Source organism: Hermetia illucens, chromosome 1, assembly GCF_905115235.1.
Source record: "Hermetia illucens chromosome 1, iHerIll2.2.curated.20191125, whole genome shotgun sequence".
NCBI classification, from domain to species: Eukaryota; Metazoa; Arthropoda; class Insecta; order Diptera; family Stratiomyidae; genus Hermetia; species Hermetia illucens.
This window is the reverse complement of record NC_051849.1, coordinates 128,594,789-128,616,391: the sequence shown is the minus strand read 5'-3', so window position 1 is coordinate 128,616,391 and position 21,603 is coordinate 128,594,789. Positions and strand designations below refer to the sequence as shown.

At 44.4% G+C, this 21,603-nt stretch overlaps 1 protein-coding gene across 1 annotated transcript in view; it reads left to right on the top strand.

The window, feature by feature from the left end:
- Positions 1–2,803: 2,803 nt before the first annotated feature.
- The window catches only part of LOC119647048 (lipase 1-like), an 86,556-nt gene continuing 67,756 nt past the window's right edge, over positions 2,804–21,603 (top strand). Inside the window, exons 1-2 of the mRNA XM_038047804.1 lie at positions 2,804–3,062; positions 3,125–3,302. Coding sequence (XP_037903732.1) covers positions 2,916–3,062; positions 3,125–3,302 — 325 coding nt within the window. The 5' untranslated portion in view covers positions 2,804–2,915. The remainder of the gene's footprint in view (positions 3,063–3,124; positions 3,303–21,603) is intronic.

Genomic DNA, 21,603 nt, shown 5'->3' with positions numbered 1-21,603 from the left:
TCCAATGTTAGGCATCATCCGTGCTAATGATCCGTTGGTATTTGCCGCTTTCTCACAGGTGTCCAGGGTGTCCCATGAAATTGATTTTAGTGTCAATCATCCCCCCCAGGTATTTAATAACCGGTTTCGAAGTGATGATGTGACCACTAACACGCAGATTAACCGTATTCTTTCTCCTACGGTTGACAATTAAGACCACCTCCGTCTTTAGTTCCGGAAGGTCAAGCTGAACCATCTCCAGCCACGCTTTTATGGCGCTAATGGTTTCGTTAGTGTACATTTCAACGTCATCAGGTTCTTTCGCGACGACAACCAAAGCTAGATCATCTGCGACACCGATTGTCGTGGTCTTCTTTGGCACGGGAAGGACAAGGACCCCATTGTACATAATGTTGCACAGGGGAGGACCCTACACTGAGCCCCCTCCTGCGATGACGGTGTACTGCTTCGATCCCACATCCGAATCGTTCCAAAGTGTCTGTGCCGAAAGATAACTGTCGAGGAGCTTAGTCAAATAACTAGGGACACATTTTTTGGACGACATCGCGTCTCGAGCCAGCTTCAATGCAAGGTCTACGGCATCGATCGTTGAGTGTGCTTGTCGAAATCCCAATTATCGCTCTGATAGTCCATCCTTATATTCAATGATAGGGAGCAATCTAATGTGGATGACCCTTTCGAACATCTTTCCTACCGTGTAGATGAGGCAAATCGGGCGGCATAATTATGGATGTCCTTTGTGCTTATTCGGCTTTGGAAGCAAAACTAGTTTTAGCTTCGTCCACCGGTCGGGGAAAACTCCTTCTACCATGCATGTTTCAAAAATGCTGATAAGCCTGTCTAATCTGGCCTTAACAGCAACCTTAAGAGTTCTGTTGGGAAAAGCATCCAGACTGAGTGTTTTGTTATCACCAATTCTCCGGTAAACTTACGCAAGTTCCTCCTCAGTTGCCGGAGGTATGATGTAGACGTTCAATGCTTGTGTTGTGCTTATCATCACGCATTTTCCTCGGAGACAGTTGTAGCGATTGCCACCAAATTTGGTGAAAAGGTGCGAACTGTAAACGCTCACGCATACAGTAAGTTACATAATTTAAGGGGGGTCCTCATGCCTGCAAAAGGGGGCAGAAGTTTTTTCATCAAATGTAGTCATGTGGGGAATCAAATGAAAGGCTTCGATTGATGCTTTCCGAAACCGGTCTTTGTTTTGACATTTGTTGGGAAGGTGGGGAGAGTGGGGGGTTGAAAGTGATCATTTCTTTAACGGACCCATTCTTAGAAACTACCCAACCGAAAAATCGGACAAAAACCGAGAGGCTGCTACTATATGGTGGCTGCGCATCGATATCTGTTCAAATAAAGTTGATGATAGTATATTACTGCAATTTTTAATAATTGGCTGGAAAATCCCCTTTAAGTTCATCCTAGTACCACCAGTACGGTAATATAGACTGCGATATAGAGCATTATCTTACCAAGTCTGTGGAAATCGCGCTATTACTCGCAAAGTTATAATAGGTCAAAGTGGTCGCTTCTGTTCAAATTCAAGACTATGAATGTCAATATAACTTGGAAGTGGATATTTTCAAATGTCTTTATAAAAGAAATACACGAAACCGTTCAGCTTCCGGTTTCCCGACTTGTTGTAAATGATGATTTTTGTAACGTTATCTATAAAATAAGCGACTCCAATATTGCAGAGCATATTGTGTGAGCACCAGTCAGAAATTGAGGCTACCAACTGACTCTTTCGACTATTGGTACCTCAAAAATAGAATAGTAAAATCTAAAAACCTAATGGAGATACACAAGAAATAGCACATTTACTCCAGGGCAGATGAATTATAGCTTCGTCCTCTGATCTCGATAATCTGGAAGTTCCTTTATTTATTCCCATTTTTTCCATAACAAAATTTCTTCTTCTTCTCCTCTTCTCCAAACCACTTTATCTTCTTGTCTTTTCCGAGTCACCTCCTCTACAATTATTTCTCCTTGTTTATATCTGCTGTGAGCCTCATCACTGCAACTATGTAGTGGCGCTTTTTCTGACTCTTCGTAGTCAATCTCCTTCTCATCCTTTCTGCATTGAAATAATTTACTGAATCATCATTTTAGAACATTGCTAGATTCACTCTGCCTCATTTGGTAGGAGGCGAAAAATTAACATTGTTTTTTAAAGGTTCCTAACATCAGATTTCTTTTCAACTTTGGAAGAATTATATTGTCGTGGGTTATGTGTCGAAGGGCTTTTTACATGAAGAAGAGACGGCTTTTGTGATAAGGGCAAGGGTGAAAATAGTTCAGCAATCTCAGTTTGGGCAATTTTGAAGATTATGCCGGTTTGCGCGAGCACCCATCAGATTGAACTTGGCTTTGGAGTTTAGCACAAGCGACATACAATGAATGTTAGCTACCTATTATTACAGGGAAGAGATACACTTTGGGAAATTTTAATATTTGCGATGAAAGCTGTGGTTTCAGAAGTGCCGAGAGTTAATATGTAGACGTTCGAATAAGATTGAACAATACAGAACCCTTCATACTCGTGCAGCAACTATCTCCATATGCATTCGCAATAAAGAATTCGGTATTATGTAATGGCAGCTTTAATTAATCACATTCTAATCGTTCTAACTAATCTCTGTGCTATCATATACCTGCACCACGCGATCATCACCTGCCCCTGACCACATGGCAATTTCACAGTGTTTGATGTGGCTGATCATAACGCCGTGGTTAATTTGTGGATGCTGATAGCTAAATAATGAGAGCAATAATGGTTTGTCATTTATTATAATTTCTGTTCCTCTGCAAGGTGGTTTAGTTGCGGAAAAATTCCCAAAGGTGCGGAAGTCAAACTCGCTGGCCCTGAAATTTAGAATAAGTATCACAAGCTGTACATCTAGGAGACGACAATGCGCGTGATCTCGTTTTTATATTGCGTGCAAATCATATTAATCTCCGAAAGAATTCTAGATATAAATGCCTCCTCACTGGTTGTCAAAAGGAGCCCTAACCAGAAACCTCCTTCAGATGTGCTAGAAATTGCCAAATCAACAACGGTGAGAACATTCTTTGTCTTATCTTATTTTCGCCTGTTAATATCAAACTGCTCTACAAACAGCCTGAAATCATTAAAAGATACGGATATCCGGCGGAAACTCATCATGTTACTACTAAAGATGGATATATCCTCACCGTCCACAGGATGAAGCGGGAGGGCGGGCAACCATTCTTTCTACAACACGGTCTGTTGGACTCATCTGCCACGTACATATTAATGGGACCTAAGATCGGATTAGGTAAGTGGCCACTCTGGAATAATGTGAGAGTGTTAAAGTTAAATTAACTGTCATTAAAACAAAAAATCTGACTAGGACGTAAATAATTGTAAAGGTGACAGCATTGCAAGGTTGGTCTCCGCTCACTAACCATATGTAATTCATATGTGATGCGCACCCATGTTTTATTTTGTTTGACCGTATTAAGGGCTGCTTCGAATTTTCAAGGTAGTTCGATCAATGAACCAGATAAAAATGTTTAAGAGCAATTATGTTTACATAAGTTACCTCGATTACATTGGTTACATGAGTTACTTAAATGCAATGCATGGGCGCACGTGTAGGAAAGCAAGATATTTAGGAGTTGCGTGGAGTCATGTACATCCTCTGTCAATAAATTTTAATATAATATATGCTAGATTGTATTACCGAATAATTTTATTCTGGAAAATCTTCGTATGTGGAAGCAATGTGTTCGGATAAATAGAACTTCACTTTGAACAAGTAAACCATACCCTGGGCTACATTTAGAAACGACTACTATTCACCACCTAAAAATGCTTTGTAATTTTGAAATTTTACTAATATATAATGCATAATATTATAGTCTGCGAGCCGGTCTCATTAGACTAGAAAATTGTTAGGAATTTCTTTGTTGCTGAAACCACATCGGCGTGCCGAAAAGCTTCTCAGCGTTGTGCGTTCTTCACGATACTTGGTGACTTGGATTTTTGTTTATTTTCGCCACTGCCAAAGGAAAAACTTCATTCATTGTCCGTTGGGGTATAAGGCTTTCATGAATCTAATTTCAGTAGTCCGGTATTATTTCCAATATAGGTCCAAGTGCTGAGGAAATCAATTATGATTGTCTCAATCCTGATAGGTCCACTCGGTGATACACCGGGTGAGTCTTTCTTCTTGATCAAGTGAAACACCTGTTCAAGTCAAAACCAAGTAAAGTTCGTTTTCAAGTCTGTCAGTATGTTTATTGGGTGAAACACCGAATGAGTCTGTCCTTCTTAATTGGGTGGAACACCGAATCAAGTTTAGTCCAGTAGAGTATATTTCCAAATCTTCGAAGTCTCCAGCAGCCTCACTGGAGAAGAATAAAAGGCTTAGTTCTTCGGGACTTGAAAATACACTAAATTCTTTATTAATTGTTCTCGCTTAAATAGGTACAAAAGTGCTTACGCGCTAATATCAAAAAGTGTACAAAAATGCTTACTTACTATGAGAAAAATTACAAATTGCTTACATGCTAAATATGCGTGCATGCGGAAAATATTCACCTTGGCTATGCAAATATTTTTTGCATGCACCGGATGCGCGTGCAGACGGTTTTTTTTTACTGCAGCCTGAACATCCTCCCCTCCGTTGAGCGTTAGGTCAACCGTTATTCTGGATCAATCGCAATCGTAAAGGCTGGGGTTGAAAGATTCTTAGGTAGCGGTATCGGTTTCGTAGTAGTGTTACGAGAGGTCCTACATCTGTGTTTCCAATAAAGGTAAATTACTACTGTTAGAATACCACCGAGACAAATGTAGGCGATAGTGATATGGTGAACGTCCTTTGGGAGTATGGTAGTCACTAGATGCTCCCGTTGTTGCAAGTTGTATAGTTCCATTTTCAGTTCTGTTAAATTTTTCAGAAGGGATTCTCCTATGCCTTCGTCATTACTTAATTCGCTGCTATGCGGTGGTAAAACGAATTCGGTAAGATTCTGAATTGGTGTACATTTTTTTTTTTTTTTTTTTTTTTTTTTTTTGTGCGTACACGGAGGTGGAAAATCTTAGAAAGACACGTCCGCCGCAGCTCCGCCGCCCGAACGGCGGAACAACAGCGGGCGCGTGTGGGATTCACACCCACTAAAAACCACCCCCGGTCTCTCCAGGCCCAGCCCCGCGGGACCACCATTGAGGTATTACTTCGCGGGGTAGGTTTGCTCTTAGGCACTCATCCTTCTCCTATTTGCAGCTTTCCTCCTTCTTTGTTCCTTCAGCAACTCCTCCTGCATTTGGATGATTGCGGAGCTAACCGCAAGCCACTTCTCCTCGGACTCCAGCATCTCATTAACTAAGCTCTCCGGGGTCCCGCTCCTGCCCAGCACCTGGTTTAAGCTCCTTCTCTCCATCGCAAATCGTGGGCAGTGAAACATCACATGCTCTGGATCCTCCGGTATGCCATCGCATCTGGGACAGTTCGGAAAATCATCCAACCCAAAGCGGTGCAGATACTGCCTGTAGCAACCACCGTGTCCCGTGAGGAACTGGGTAATGTGGTAGTTGGTATCCCCATGTTTTCGCTCAAGCCACACCCTAATGTTGGGAATGAGCCTGTGCGTCCACCGACCTTTCGCAGACTCGTCCCATCTGCGTTGCCAGAGATCAAGCGACTCTGACCTTGCCGCATTTCGACGCTGTGCATGCCCCTCCATATGTCTTGCATTGTACAGGACACTCATTTCTTTGGCCAGAATGTCAACCGGGATCATGCCTGCCACCACCAATACTGCCTCATCTGATGTGGTTCTAAAAGCACTGCAAACCCTCAAAGCCATCCGCCGGTAAACCGAGTTCACCTGCTTCCGTCTCTGAGAGTTTGCAAGCGCCTCCGCCCACACAGGCGACGAGTAGAGCAGGATGGAGCGCACCACTCCGGCTAGCACCAACCTCCGGCAATGTTTCGGCCCACCAATATTTGGCAACATTCTTGCAAGTGCCGTGGTGGCACTGGCTGCCTTTTGGCATGCATACTCTAGGTGCTCCCTAAAACTCAATTTGGTGTCAATTATTACCCCCAGGTATTTGATAGCCGGCTTTGATACGACCGTATGTCCACCGACCTCCACTTTTACAGTATTATTTTTCCTGCGTTTCGTTATCAAGACCGCTTCCGTTTTCGCGTCCGCCAAGGTCAGCCCAGCCTTTTCTAGCCAGGACTTTACCGCTCTCACTGTTTCCGTTGCGTAAACCTCCACATCTTCTGGGTGTTTTGCTGCAACAACCACAGCTAGGTCATCAGCAAAGCCGACAATCGTAGTCCCCTCTGGGACGGGAAGAGCAAGCACCCCATTATACATGATATTCCACAACAGGGGACCAAGTACCGATCCCTGTGGTACCCCGGCTGTGACAATGTACTCTTTGGGGCCCTCATCCGTCCCATACCAGAGAGTCCTCTCTGAGAGGTAGTTTTCCACCAAATTCGCTAAGTATCCGGGGACACCTATGTCAGCCAACGCCCCTTTAATTCTATTCCAGTTGGCCGAGTTGAATGCGTTTTTGACATCCAACGCCACCACGGCACAGCAGCCGCCAGAAATCAGTGCACCTTTTGCCAGGTTTACCACCATGCCAATTGCGTCCACCGTAGAGTGGGCGCGTCGGAAACCAAACTGGCGTTCCGACAAACCATTGTTGGCTTCGACGATGGGCAGGAGTCTGTTGTAGATGACTCTCTCCATCATCTTCCCCATTGTATCCAACAGGCAGATAGGACGATACGACCCTGGGTTTCCAGGTTGCTTGCCAGGCTTCGGAAGCAACACCAACTTTTGCTTTTTCCACTGGGCAGGGAATATTCCTTCTTTTAGGCACGCCTCGAAGGTGTTGGCGAAAAGGTCGGGCCTAGTCTTCACTGCCAGTTTCAAAGCTCGGTTGGGGATGCCATCCAAACCTGGGGCCTTGTTGTCACCGAACCTACCACATATTTCCCGCAGCTCCTCCACAGTTACAGGCGGTATTATGCCGTCATTTGGTTGGACAAAAACTTGTCTTCCCCTATTTTCGTGGTGAGGGAACAGAGTGGTAACAATCTGTTTCAGGAGGCGCGGACAGGTCACCTGGGGTGATTTCCGCAGCCTTTTCATCACCACTCTGTAAGCCTCGCCCCAAGGGTTTATGTCGGCATGGTCGCACAGCTGTTTGAAGCAGTTCTTTTTGCTCCTCCGAATGGCTTCCTTTAGGCGGCCACGCAATTGCTTGTGTGCCTCCTCTCGACCGTCGCCACCGGGCTTTCCCCTGAGCCTCTGGCAAAGCCTCCTTGCCCGAAAACATGCGGCTCGCAAACTTGCGATTTCATTGTTCCACCAGTAGTTGGGTTGCCTACTGGGGAGCAATCGCCTTCTGGGCATAGTTGCATCGCATGCTTCCGTCACCCATCGAGTGATCTGGGTGGCTTTCTCTCCAGCCGTACCATTCAGGGATATGTCGGATTTGAGCACCGCGGAAAACGTGTCCCCCTCGAACGCTTTCACTGTCCAGCCAAGCATACCACCCGGCATTTTGCGAAAACTCTTTTTCGAGCTCGATCCGCCCTTGATCTCTATGCAGATTGCCTGGTGGTCGCTGTGAGTATAGTCCTCACTGACATGCCAAGCGATTCTACTGGCTAAAGTGGCACTCACGTATGTCAGGTCCACTATAGACCCCAGACCCCTTCCCCGGAAAGTGTACGAAGACCCAACATTCGCCAGTACCACGTCCAGCTCCGCGAATGCTTCGAGGAGAACACGTCCCCTAACATTAGTTACCCGGCTGCCCCATTCAAGAGCCCACGCATTGAAATCGCCTCCTATTATGATCGGCCAACGTCCTCTTGCATCCAAAACAAGAGCAGCAAGCATCCGCTCATACTCGACGAGTGTAGCGCTGGGTGGAGCATAGCAGCTGTAGATGTGGATGCCCTTCACCTTCGCTCTGATGAAGCCCTCCTCCGGGTGCTCCATTATTTCCTGGAAGGCTTGTTCTCCACAAGTCCACAGCGCTGCTTGGCCCGTTTGGTCTTTGACCCAAACGCTACCACCGCGGTTTCGGTATGGTTCACTTAGTATGGCCACATCGATGTTTTTCTCGCGGATAGTTTGCGCGAGTAGGTCCTGCGCCGCCTCGCAGTGGTTGAGGTTGATTTGTATCAACCTCATCTGCGATTTGTGCTAAGGGCTCTCCTGTATTCCGGGCACCTGCTGCTGCCTGCAATGTGCCGATGGTCCACACCCTCCTTTCCTTTGCACAGTAGGCAATTTGGGTCAGCTCCGCAGTCCTTGCTGATGTGGCCCTCCACTCCGCATCTCCTGCATTGCTTTGACCTGTCATTTGGGTTAGTGCATGACTTCGCAATGTGACCAAAGCCAAGGCATCTAAAGCACCGTTTTAACGCCACCTGTTCCCTAAGGCGACACATAACCCAACCTATTCTCACTCTCCCTGCTGCTAACAGTTTGAGTGCGTTCTCCACTGGTAGGCTGATGATGGCGGTTTGTGTTCCCCCATAGGCTTTCCTTAGAGTTTTTACCGCTGACTCTTGTAGTCCGGCAAGATCGAACTGTTTCTCCAACGCTTCGCGAACCTCCTCCTTCGTCGTGATTTCATCTATATCTTTGCAGATTATAGTGATCTCCGGGCTGTTAGCTCTTATGTCAGCTTCCTGCCCTAAAGTCTTCCCGATTTGGCTTAAGAATTTGTCCGCGGTTACATCCTTGGATTTCTTAAGTTCCAACATAAGATCTCCCTTCTGCGACCGTCTAATACGGCTGACGTTGTCTCCCAAATTGGTGAGTTCGGGGTCTGCCTTCACTTTCCTGAGTATGTCGGCGTATGACCCTTCACCTCGTTTGGAAATGAAAATCACCTCCGGTCTAATCTTCCTCCGATAGTTTCTTTTCCGCGGTTCTACCTTCCTCCAAGCTTCCGCATCCGCCTTTGAAGGTTCGATCCCTTTTCTCGAGGTAGCCACTGCAGTATTTTCCCTGGTAGAGTCAGACATAATTTTCATGAACTCCGCCTTTTTGGGAGTTGAGTCCTTTCTTCTTTTCGGGGTTTGCTGGCCTGTTGAGTCATTCAACTTCTCGCGCAGCCTCTTCCCCGGTTTCTCCCCTTTTGTGTTTTGAACCGGCGTTACTTGAGTTGCCTGGTTCACTTTTCCAATCGGCAACTTCCCTACTCGTTCATCCTGGGCCTTGCCGTACGTCAAACGGATGCCTCTTATCATGGCCCTTATATTTTGGTGAATGTTCCTGCGCTCCTTTATGAACTCACACAGCTCCATGATCTTTTTACCGAGGGCAGTAAAGGCAGCTCCAGACTGATCATTGTCCAAAACATCGTTCGGGTGAATCGGCGTCAGCGATTCTTCCTCATCGAAGGCTCCCACTATACGCTTTCCACTGGGGGTAGCGATCGTGGGGGCTTGTGCCCGTGTGGGAGGGGATCTACGAAAAATCGAGCTCCTTCTGAACGGATCCATCACTGGAGCCAGTTCAAGTTCCTCCCGTACGCTTGTAACATTAGATGCCACAGTAGCCAAGGTTCCCACTACTGAGGCACTGCGGTCGTTGGATATCGACGGCCGGGAGCCCGCTTGCTCACTCCCAAAAACCGCCGGCACTGGGTTTCCGAAGCCCTGCACCGTAACTTCATTCTTCTTCTGCTCCTCCATGTTTGGTTTTATTTCTGGGTATCCTTCCCATAGCCAATTTTTATCCACGGGTGGGCGTTTACTTCCCACCTACCCGGCCTGCGCATAAACAATTGGTGTACATGAAATGTTAATAGTGCTTGGAAATACTTGATGTGCTTGGATAGTTAGTGATTCCTCTCTTATAGTGCAACCTTCACGTAGTTCAATGATACCGCTTCCTGATAGAGTCATCTGAGTAACTGTTGTGCCGCAGCCTATGTTTATCTCCTTGTCTTCGAAGAAATATATCCAACGGTTGGTGTTTGGCAACTGGATCCATCGTGGTGGGTTGTCTAATTTGGACATTTTGCATCGTTCTTTGGAAGGAATGTGACTGATGAAGCTCATTTCACATGCATTAACTCTTGATCCTATCCGATATAGGGGATGCCGTTGTCTGCAGACGTAGTTCAACTTCTGAGTCCGATGGCAGTGCTCCACCTCCTGATCAGGCATGGGATAGTACTGGTCACGATCCCAATTAACGATTAGATAACGTAACGTTGTTGTGATTGCAGTGACGATTCCATTAGCAGAGATGGGCACAGGAGCAATATAGAATAGTTCGAAACTTTCGACCGATATTAATGGTAGTTTTAATCGGAAGATAATATGCTCTGCCATGATGCGTCCTTCAATAGTCATGATATTATACAGCTCTAGTAGATCGTTCGATTTAGTTGGCACCCGTAAATGTGGGGGTAGTTCCTCCCTGATGTTGGATAACTCCTGTTGTAGTTGTTGTGGTGCCAACAATTGCGGGTTAAATTTTCCATGGTGCGTGTCGATAAGGATGTCTAGTAAACTGGTTTGTACCTTTTGATAGTGGTTGACTGATAATAAGAGCTGCAACGCTGCTGATGAAAAGGTCTGCATCACTTCTTGCTCCCACACTTCCTTGGCTATTTTGTTTGTTTGTGTGGCGGTATGGTTGAGAGCTACGTTTAGAGTTTGCATCGATTTGTGGGTTGATTGCTCCAAGTTCATCATTACATTGACCGTGGAGTCAACGATGGACGTCTGGTTTTTCATTAGTTGCAGGAGATGTTCGTCGTTCCCCTTTAAGTTCTTTATAGTTTCTGTCATCTTTGTAGCATAGTCAGAATCGAGTACTCCGAAGAGTGAGTTGGCAAGGTTACCAACGATATTTAGAGCTCCTCTTTTATGTCTTCGTGACATCTCGTTATTGAATGGCCGTAACAGTTCGTTATTAACTGCTATATCGCTTACGGGATGGTTAGGCTGCATTGTGGTGGCTAAACAGGAGTTATTGTTGTGTAGTTGATTACAAATATTATGAAGTCTCGCAATTCCTGTTTGTAGGTTGTCCATGTTCTTCCAGTATGATGTGAGGTTGTAATAGATTATCAAATTCCAATCGTTCAAGATCAAGTGGGCGGCTCCTAAATTTTCGAAGTAGATACCTGATGGAGATTGGAAAGGGGTGATCCGTGCTGGGTTGGCTAGAACGGGTAGGATTAAACTAGTCCACAATAGCAGGTTTACGGGGGAGTGCGAAATTCTCTTTTTCTTCGCTCTTGAACCTCGAGTTGCTTCTGAGTTTTGCGTGCAGGTATCTATAATCCGTTCCTTTGATGGAGCTGGGGGTTTTTGCTGCGAGGAGTCTTCGGTGTCGTTCGGTTCTACCGGTAACGGTGCTAAGTTATGAATTGCTCTCTGTAGGACTCCTGACGATGTTTTGATCTCTGCTATTCTTATTAGACCATCTCGACCTTTTATCCCCTTTATGATTCGCCCCAATCTCCACTGCAGAACGGGAATATTGTCTTCTTTGATAGCCACCAGCATTCCAGGTTTTACGTTTTCGCAGCTCTGTTTCCATTTTTGACGCTGTTGCAGTTCCGACAAATATTCGCTTGACCATCTTTGCCAGAATCTATTCTTTATGTCGTTGATTTCCTTCCATCTTTGCGGTAAATTTGCCTTTACTGCTTGGGCGTGTACATCAACTGGGTTCGTTAGTGGTTCCCCAATTAAGAAATGACCTGGAGTTAATGCCGTAAGGTCTCCGGCCTCGGATGATAGAGGTGTCAGTGGCCTTGAATTCAAAATAGCCTCGACTTCGATTATTAAAGTTGCCATTTCTTCATACGTAAGTTTTGCTGGGGACGTGTTTCTGATTAAAAAGTGTTTGGCAGATTTTACTGCCGCCTCCCACAGGCCACCGAAATGAGGCGATCTTGGTGGAATAAAATGAAAATCAATACCCTTGGGTGTGCAAAAATTGATCAGTTGTTCTTGGGATTGTTCCCCGTATATGCTTTCGTTTAATTCTGCTAGTTGATTTTTGGCGCCCACAAAGTTAGTTGCATTGTCGCAATATAGATTTCGACAATGTCCTCTACGCCCAATGAAACGTTTCAGCGCATTGATGAAGGCTTCTGTCGTTAGATTCGTCACTAGTTCCAGGTGCACCGCCTTTGTTGCAAAGCAACAAAAAACAGCTAGGTACGCCTTTTGCGGACGATTGCCTCTCCCCTTAAAGTGAATCCATAGAGGGCCGGCGAAGTCGATACCAGTATTCGTGAATGGTCTGGCTGGTTGTACTCGATGGGCGGGCAGGTTTCCCATGAGCTGCGTCATGAGTTTTGGTTTCGCCCTTGCGCATTTCATACAGCTCTGCACGATAGATTTGATGGCTGCTTTGCCCTTGATAGGCCAAAATCGTTGTCTCGCTATTGCCAATAAGGCTTGTGGTCCGGCGTGATGCAGATCATTTAAAATCAATCGAGTTACGTAATGGCCGTAAGGAAGAACGATCGGGTGTTTGGTATCATAAGTTAAATTTGAAGCTTCAAGCCGACCGCCGACTCTCAAAAGTCCGAATTCGTCTAAGAATGGATGCAGACTGCTCAATGGATCGCTGTTGTTTAATTGCTTGTTACATGTTAGTTGCTGCATAGATTCTCGATACACATCCAATTGAGCTTCCTTTACTATTACTCGCAAGGCTTCCTCCATTTCGCTTGCAGTTAAGAGCGATTTTTCTCGTTCCTTGTGGTTCGTTGTTCGTGCATTCCTAACGAACCGTAGCACATGTGCCATTATGCGTTGCAGTCGTTGAAAAGAGTTTTGATGGTCGATTTGATTGATAAGGGAAATTGAGTCCTTCACCATGGCCAATACCATTTTTGAACGTTTTTTCTCCAAGGTGGTATCTACACTATGAAACCTTTCCGGCCAGCACTCTTCAGTCCCATGAAGAAATATAGGCCCATAGAACCAGAGGGCATAATTCTGCAGTTTTCCTGGAGCGACACCTCTCGATACCAAATCTGCTGGATTCTCCTTTGAATGTATGTGCCTCCATTGCTTGGGTGAGGATTTTTGTTGTATAGCAGCGACTCGATTAGCCACGAACGTATAAAATGACGATGCTTCTGCATTGATCCAATTTAGGACAATTTCGGAGTCGGTCCAGTAAAAGCAATTATAGTCTGGAATTTCTATGTCCCGTTTAAGCCGATGAACGAGTTCAGCTGCTAGCCTTGCTGCACACAATTCCAATCTTGGTAGGGTCACTCGTTTTAATGGTGCCACCTTCGACTTTGCACATAAAAGACGAACTGTGCGAACCCCATCTGACTGAATAGCTCGTAAATATACCGCTGCATCATACGCCTTTTCCGAAGTGTCCGAAAAGACATGTAACTGTATTTTTTCAGGTACCTTCCCTCCAAATATGTGACGAGGTACCTTAATTTGATTCAGCCCCTGCAAGTCATTATAATATCTTGACCATTCCGCCTGTAGTTCTAAAGGAATTTCTTCATCCCAACCTATTTTGAGACTCCACAGCCTTTGAAGGAAGATTTTAGCAGTACCTGTAACTGGTGCCATCAATCCTAGCGGATCGAACAGATGAGCGATATCGGATAGCGCTGATCTCTTTGTTACCTTCTTAGATTCCGTGTATGGGCATCTAATTTGAAATTCATCTGTCTTAGGAGTCCAAACTAATCCGAGTGTCTTCACGTTTTCCTCCCCTTCTTGGGTTATGTCCAGTTGGAGTGCCTGATCTTCAACAGGAATGTTGTTTAAAAGATTCTTGTTGTTTGCTTAAAGCCGGCTGATTGCAAGATTGTGCGAAGTTGATGTTGCGTCTCAATAGCTTCTGTCAAGGTGTTTGCACCTGACATCACATCGTCCATATAAAAATCCCGTCTTAATGCAGTCGAACCGGATGGGTATTTGTGCGTTGTCTGTGATGACAATTCTTATAGGCATTTGGTGGCTAGATATGGTGCAGAGGAAGTACCATATGTGACCGTGTTCAGCTGATAACATCTTATAGGTTCATTAGGCTCATTTCGCCATAGAATTAGTTGAAATCTCTTATCTTCCTCTGACACCTGGACTTGTCGATACATCTTTTCGATGTCAGCAGTAAAAACAAAGCAAGGCAGCCGAAATCGTACGAGAATGGTAAATAATTCGGATTGGATGGTAGGACCTGTAGCAAGTACATCGTTCAAACTATATCCAGAAGAGGTTTCCGAAGAGGCGTCAAAAACTACTCTAAGTTTAGTAGTGGTGCTCTCTGGCTTCAGAACGCTATGATGGGGGAGAAAGTAATGAAGGCTCGGAATACTTCCTTCATCTATTTCCGTCATATGCCCCAGTTGCTTGTATTCGTCCATAAATTCATTGTACTGTTTGCGTAGTTCTGGGTTTCGTGCTAATCTTGATTCTAATTTGAAAAGTCGCCTCTCCGCATTGCCCCTAGATTTGCCGAGTTTTGCTGGATCCACCTTGAAAGGCAGTTTCACAATGAAACGTCCATTGTTCGTTCGTTTCATGGTTTGAGCAAAATGATTTTCACACTTTATTTCTTGTGTAGTCATCGCAAGGTTCTCTGTAGATTCTGGTTCCTCCAGTTTCCAAAAACGCTCTATCTGCTCGCTGAGCTTGGAATCATCGGTGTTGAGGATGCCGCATGTAACCTCTTTCTGATAGGATGTTGCAACCCTTCCAGCAATTATCCAACCAAAGACCGTGTTTTGCAGCAGTGGCAGGTTCCTTGATAGCCGCATTTGCCCTGTAGCTAATAGTTCGTAGTAGATGTCAGCTCCGAGAAGTAGATCAATACGCCCTTCCCGGTCAAAATGAGGATCGGCAAGCTGAATGTTGCCGGGTATGGCCCAATTCCTTGAATTCAGACCTTGCGATGGTTGAGAGGATGTTATATGTGGTAAAACTATAGCGTAGTGATTCTTGATTGCAATGACAACGTTACCTTCTGTTGCGATTTTTGCGACGCTCCGCCCAGACCACGAATGTTCAGTTCAAACATAGCCTCAGCTGCTTGATTTTGGCTACTCGATCCCAGATGGACAATTGTTTAAAGGCTTCACATGTGTAGATTCGATGGCTTCCCTTGCAGTTTTTGCACTGTAAAGATTGACTGTCCTTGGTGGATATTAAAGCCGAGGTTCGGTTTGTAGGTTTGCTTTGAGTCGTACTCCTCTTGTCGCTACACAAGGCCTCTAAAGACTGAAAGCGTCTTTCCAAAAACGCGAGAAATGCATCAACCGGCTGCAGTTCTCGTGGTGAAGTCAAAGTTTGTTCGTATAAGGCGTGCGTAACCTTGTCTAACTTTTTCAGTAAAATATGTAATAAAATGGGATCCCAACTAGCTATATTGATATTAAAGTTCTTGAGTCCTGCTAGACATTCCTTCGTAATGTCATGAAGTTTTTTCAAAGCACTGGGGGAATCCGAAGTAATCATCGGCTGTTGTGTGAGCCTATCCAATAGCGTGGCTACCCTCAATCGTTGATTGCTGTAGCGGTTTGTTAGCGTTGTCCATGCAATGTCATAATTTTCGTCAGTGATGGGCAGATGACGTATAAGTCGCTCTGCTTCACCCTTTAGGTTGCTCTTCAAATACCACATTTTCTGAGCATTTCCCAATTGCTGCTCGTGGATCATCTGGCGGAATAAGTCGTGGAAGGATTGCCATTGTGCATAATCACCGTCAAAGGCAGGAATTGTCACGTGTGGCAAGTTGATGCTTGGAAAGGCCCTTGTAGCGGTAGCTATGCTAGGCTCTAGCTTTGAACGGCATTCAGCGAGAAATATTAAAGTGTCTTGAATTCGCTCTTCGAGGTTGAGAAAATTCTCCTCGTTGTACCCTAACTCATTTGGATCGCTGGAATATTGCCATATATTCTGATGGCCTTGACGCAACTCTTCCCAGTACTTTGATAAAGTAGCTGTCTTCAATTCGTAGTATGATTTGGGTTGTGCCTGTTCAACTGTGTCGATGCCGCTAATAATGTTTTCCACAGCCCGTATCCTTGATTGCTGTTGCCTTATTAGTACCACGACATCGCTGGGAAGCTCGTTCTGAGCATTATTTACTGCCTTGGCGGCCCTTGTATCTAAAGCACCCGTGGCTGATTTACCCAAATCGATATTCAACTTGGACGTGCCTTCCAAACCCTGAAGGCGTTCCGCAATGTCCTCCTTGTACTTGGTGTACTCGCGCTGCATTGAAGAGAAATATTGTTTCTCGAAATATGGATGAGCTGGAAGATAATGCGCTAACTCTTCAAGCTCTTCATTTCTCTCCGAAAAGGCTGTCCAGAGATTTTCCAATTGTTCCAATCTCGTCGTGAGATATTCCCTTGTCTTACGAGCTACCGAATCTTTCCGGTAGTTACTCAAGAGACGCTGAATCTCCTGGCCCGTCACATCTTGTTGTTGAGTAAGATTATTAACCTTCTCAAGTATCGCCTCCATGATTGGCTAAGATAATTCCACAAAGTTATTAACTCGCCTCGTGTCCTTTTAATGTTGTGATCGGCCGATCACGTCGGGGTCACCAAAAAATGTCTCAATCCTGATAGGTCCACTCGGTGATACACCGGGTGAGTCTTTCTTCTTGATCAAGTGAAACACCTGTTCAAGTCAAAACCAAGTAAAGTTCGTTTTCAAGTCTGTCAGTATGTTCATTGGGTGAAACACCGAATGAGTCTGTCCTTCTTAATTGGGTGGAACACCGAATCAAGTTTAGTCCAGTAGAGTATATTTCCAAATCTTCGAAGTCTCCAGCAGCCTCACTGGAGAAGAATAAAAGGCTTAGTTCTTCGGGACTTGAAAATACACTAAATTCTTTATTAATTGTTCTCGCTTAAATAGGTACAAAAGTGCTTACGCGCTAATATCAAAAAGTGTACAAAAATGCTTACTTGCTATGAGAAAAATTACAAATTGCTTACATGCTAAATATGCGTGCATGCGGAAAATATTCACCTTGGCTATGCAAATATTTTTTGCATGCACCGGATGCGCGTGCAGACGGTTTTTTTTACTGCAGCCTGAACAATGATAAAGAAAGTTAAAACTGCTCCCTAAAGATTGAAGAAATCTTTTTTGTCGCTATTTAAATTACCTTTCCACTCAAATTACCTGGGAGGTTTTCCATACTTCTATTGAAAATAAATTCTCTCTTGATGGATTCTGAAAACCAGGTTGTGGTTAAGTATCTCAACTGGACTCATCTATCTCAACTGACTAGGATCTTGGAGCCACTTATAGCCAACGAATTACCAACCGAGGAAGTGAGATGACTGCGCCATTGAGAGCACTTCCTTCGCATTCTATTTGAATCATTGTTAGCTGAGGTATTTCATTTTCCTTTGGAGCGAATTCTTCTTCTTTTTCTTTAGCCTTTGTTCTGTTCGCAATCGCCTCGTCGTGATCGGTTTCGCCATTTGGCTCTATCGAAAGCCTGATCTAGGTGCAATCTCGAGGCTTTTAAATCCCCATTCAGCACATCAAGCAACCGTTGTTTCGGTCTGCTTTTTGGTCGTTTACCATGGACTTCGATGTTCAGACCGGATCGGTGCAACCCCATAACGATCGCGGATATCCTCATTTCGGATGTGATTAAAACGTGTCACGCCACTAGTCCAACGTAACATCTTCGTCTCCATTACCGCAAGACGTCGTTCATTGTCTTTTATAGTTGGCCAACACTCAGAACCATAGAGTGCGACAGGACGGACAACATTCCGGTAAATTTTCGATGTGGAGCGAATTACTTATCAGAATCTAACCATTTCATTTCGTTTAGATCAGGAACAGATTCGAGGTGAAGAAAGCGATCGTTTTGAGTACAATAGTATTGTTGTCGAGGACCATAGATACTTTGTAAAAACGAATCATAGTCCATATGCGATAACCGAAGATTGCAACCGAAAAGTCGGTCCTCTTTGAAGATATGGCTATGATTTGCATCTTTTTTGTCGATAGCATTATGGTCTAATTTCGATTCCATCCAATTCTTCCTTGCAACCTCGTATAACTTAATACAAGTTTTTCCTATCTGATCATTGACTTGCTGATACATTTCATCGTTGTGCTAAATATGCCATGCATTTGAATATGTTAAGCTCTATTCGACAGCTAGCGTATCCAGCAGGGAGGGTATTCAGCACAGCACAGACGAAAGTATTCATACAATCCAGTAGCTAACGTGTCCAGTACTGAACGTATCAGACACAAAAGAATTTTTCCATACATGACAGTATGACTACTTTCGTCTGAATCATAATATCAATTATAAAAACATCCCCCCCGTACAAACATTTTTATTTCATACATACGTGAAGATAGTTACTCCCTTGATCAGTGATCTATCTTCTAAATTATTGGTAAGAATACATAAGTTTATGTGCTTAGGGAGATGATATCAATATTATTGAAATAAAAATCTTTGTTGAAGGAAAATTAAGTATATACCTTTTAAGGTTTTGTGTAAAACAAAAAGGTCTCGAAGTGTACTTTTCCTCAGTTCTAATATATAATGCAATAATATACAAGGTTGTCATTTCTTTAATGGACCAATTATCTCTCTAGCCAACCGAAAAATCTGAAAAAAATTGCTAAGTTGCCTAAGGTCTAAAAGGTCCTCCTTACCTATATCTCTTCAACTAAAGTTACTAATAGTATATTACTAGAATTTTTAGTGATTGGGTGTAAAACCCACCTTTTAAGTTCATCCTTGAATCATTTGCAGTAATATAGCCTATCATATAAGGCATGATCGCACCTAGTTTGGTAGAAATCGCATTATCAGTAACTAAGTTGTAGTAGGTGAAAGTTGTAGCTTCGGTCAGTATGACGCTAAAGTGATTATTCTGACATAATATACGCATATGCCTATGTACTAAGTGCAAATGGAATAAATAACCACTTCCAATATTTTTATATAAGGACCTGAAGCATCCAGTTCCCGGTCTCCCGACTTGTTTTGTTACTGCAATAGTCTGCAAGCATTAGAGACGATAACCATTTTTACAATACTAATGTTGTACACGTTTGCTAGCTGATGTGCCGTGTTAACTGTCGGTTTTTCGTGGGTAACTCACTAGGCGACCAATTTGGGATAGAGGATCTCATTCCATGTTGGGTTGGCGCTTTTCTTTAAATTTGACCTAATCACTGTATTTTGGCCTTCCAATCAATACATCTACCGATAGCTGGCTCGTACGGGGTCATAGTTTCTTTGCTCAAGATTGGGTTGGCCGAGAATACTTCCATAACATGGGTGGGAGAGATGCTAACGGAGACCTGGAGCATTCGATCGAGCAGCACAGCAAGTATGGGCTTGGCCATGATGATGCCGAACGTGGAAGGGTCACTGCAAACTTTAAGGTTGCTTAGAACGAGGGTGTTCTACGCTGCCCTGGTAGCCAGAATAGGAAAAAAATAATAAATGAAAACCAACGAGAGGGTAAGCTATATAAATTGAAACAGATCTGATTTATTGCTATGTTATATACATAAATGACTAGCTGAGCCGACAGCCGTAAGGTTGGCTAGGTTCAGCTAAGACATATTATGGTTTGGGACAGGCTAGTCCTCAGCTCGTTATCTACTTGCCGCAATCTTATCAGATACCCGGGCTTTTCGTAGTTGACCCGGTGGGTCTTGATATGATCCGCAACCCATGGCACGCGCCTAGTTTCATGTAGCTTTGCGTTTGCAACTTAGGTCGGGATTAACCTGTACACCCGGGGGTATATAAATATATACATAGTTACAAAGCCCACGAAACCTCTTCCCGATGGCCTGAAGGAACATCCAAAGGCCCGTATCACAGCGAGGATGCGCTTCAACACAAAGTATGTGCGACCCTGAATGTATTTCTACATTCCGATTGTTGCAAACACTTTAAGAAGTGACGCGCTGGTTAAAAACTATAGAGACATATTGATGTTAATCGAAAACAGTACGAATCCAGACTGAACCCCAATAGGCCAGACGGTTACCGGACAGCACTCTTCGAACTATAGCACAGGTTGTAAACATGACCGTCTCCATGTATAGTCCAGCCCTAAAGACCGAGCGTTTTCAACACTTTATGTAAACTTTGCAGGACTAATTCCGTCGCTGAAATTACCATTGGGACTACTTAGATCGTCTTAATCTCTAAGTATGCTTCACATCGTCCGTCAAAGAGCTGTAGTTCTGGATTTTTTCTGCCTGTTTCTTAACAGTATTCCGGTTCATCGGTACGGCTACATCGATTCTGAAGCACGCTCCTTCTTCCTTCAGAAGCAGGACTAGATGGGGTGTATTGTGATTATCACTGGCGCCGGTGGTAATAGTGTGATCCCACAGTAGTTTGGCCGGATCATTTTCCAAGATTCTCTTTGGAGTATACTTATAGTAAGGATGGTAGGTTGCCTAAGGCCTAGACCGGATACCGGTTGTTGCGAAGTTGATGATGGTAGGTTGCCACTAAAACTCCGCCATGCTATTAACATAGCATGCTGGTTCCAATGCCAGGTAAAGAAGAAAGGTTTGAGGCGATGTACTCTGTACTATCCTCAGTAAAACAAAAATAAAATGCTGAGATCAGGGAAAGAGATAAATAGAGTATAGTTGGAGTTATTCTAATATGCTAAATCCTATCTGGTCTCTCTTGGTGACAGGTCCCACGACAGGCCGACCAAGAAAATGCATACAATGTCGTTACAAACATGATGTTCGGATTAAGTCCCGCGACCTTAATGGACATGTGGGTGAAAAGGCAGACGGTAACCAGTGCCTTGGGGAAAGGGGTTCGGAGCGTGCAATGAGGACGGCGACTACCACTGTCACTGATTGCAAAGTCGTCCCCTATGAGACCATCGTACCTCAACATCGGCCGTTGATTGACGTCCTGCGAATTAAGCCATCGATAAAACGGCGTGAGGAACGCACTGGCCTACGACGCATTAAATGGACGGATAGATAGCGAGAATACTTCGAGCAGATTTCAACTGAAGAATTTGCTCATCCTCCATTTCCACAATCATTGCCGACATTTGGAGCAGTTCCACCAGTCAGCGCAACTGAAGTCGAGGAGGCAATAAAACAAATGAAATCGGGGAAAACAACAGGACCTGACGACATCGCATCTGAGCTCTGGAAAGCGAAGAGCTGGGATCCAACACTGTGGCTTAGCGAATTCTTAACCGGGTTATTCAGGAAGGAAGAACACCATCTGACTGGCAGGAAAGTACCACTCTTCCAATATGGAAAAAGAAAGGTAGCCCAACAGAATCTTCAAATTACCGTCCGATCCGGTTACTTTCCCATACCATGAAGATTTTTGAACGCATTCTTGACATTCGCGATATTCGCGAAATCGTTGAAATAACCGTAAATCAAGCCGGATTTGTCAAAAACTGCGGAACTACTGACGCAGTACACGCTGCGCGGTTACTCATGGAGAAACACCGTGAGAAGCATCGCCTTCTTTACATTGCATTTCTGGAGCTAGAGAAAGCGTTTGACCGTGTGCCGCGCGGGCTCATCTGGAATGTTTTACGACAACCCTTTGTGCCAG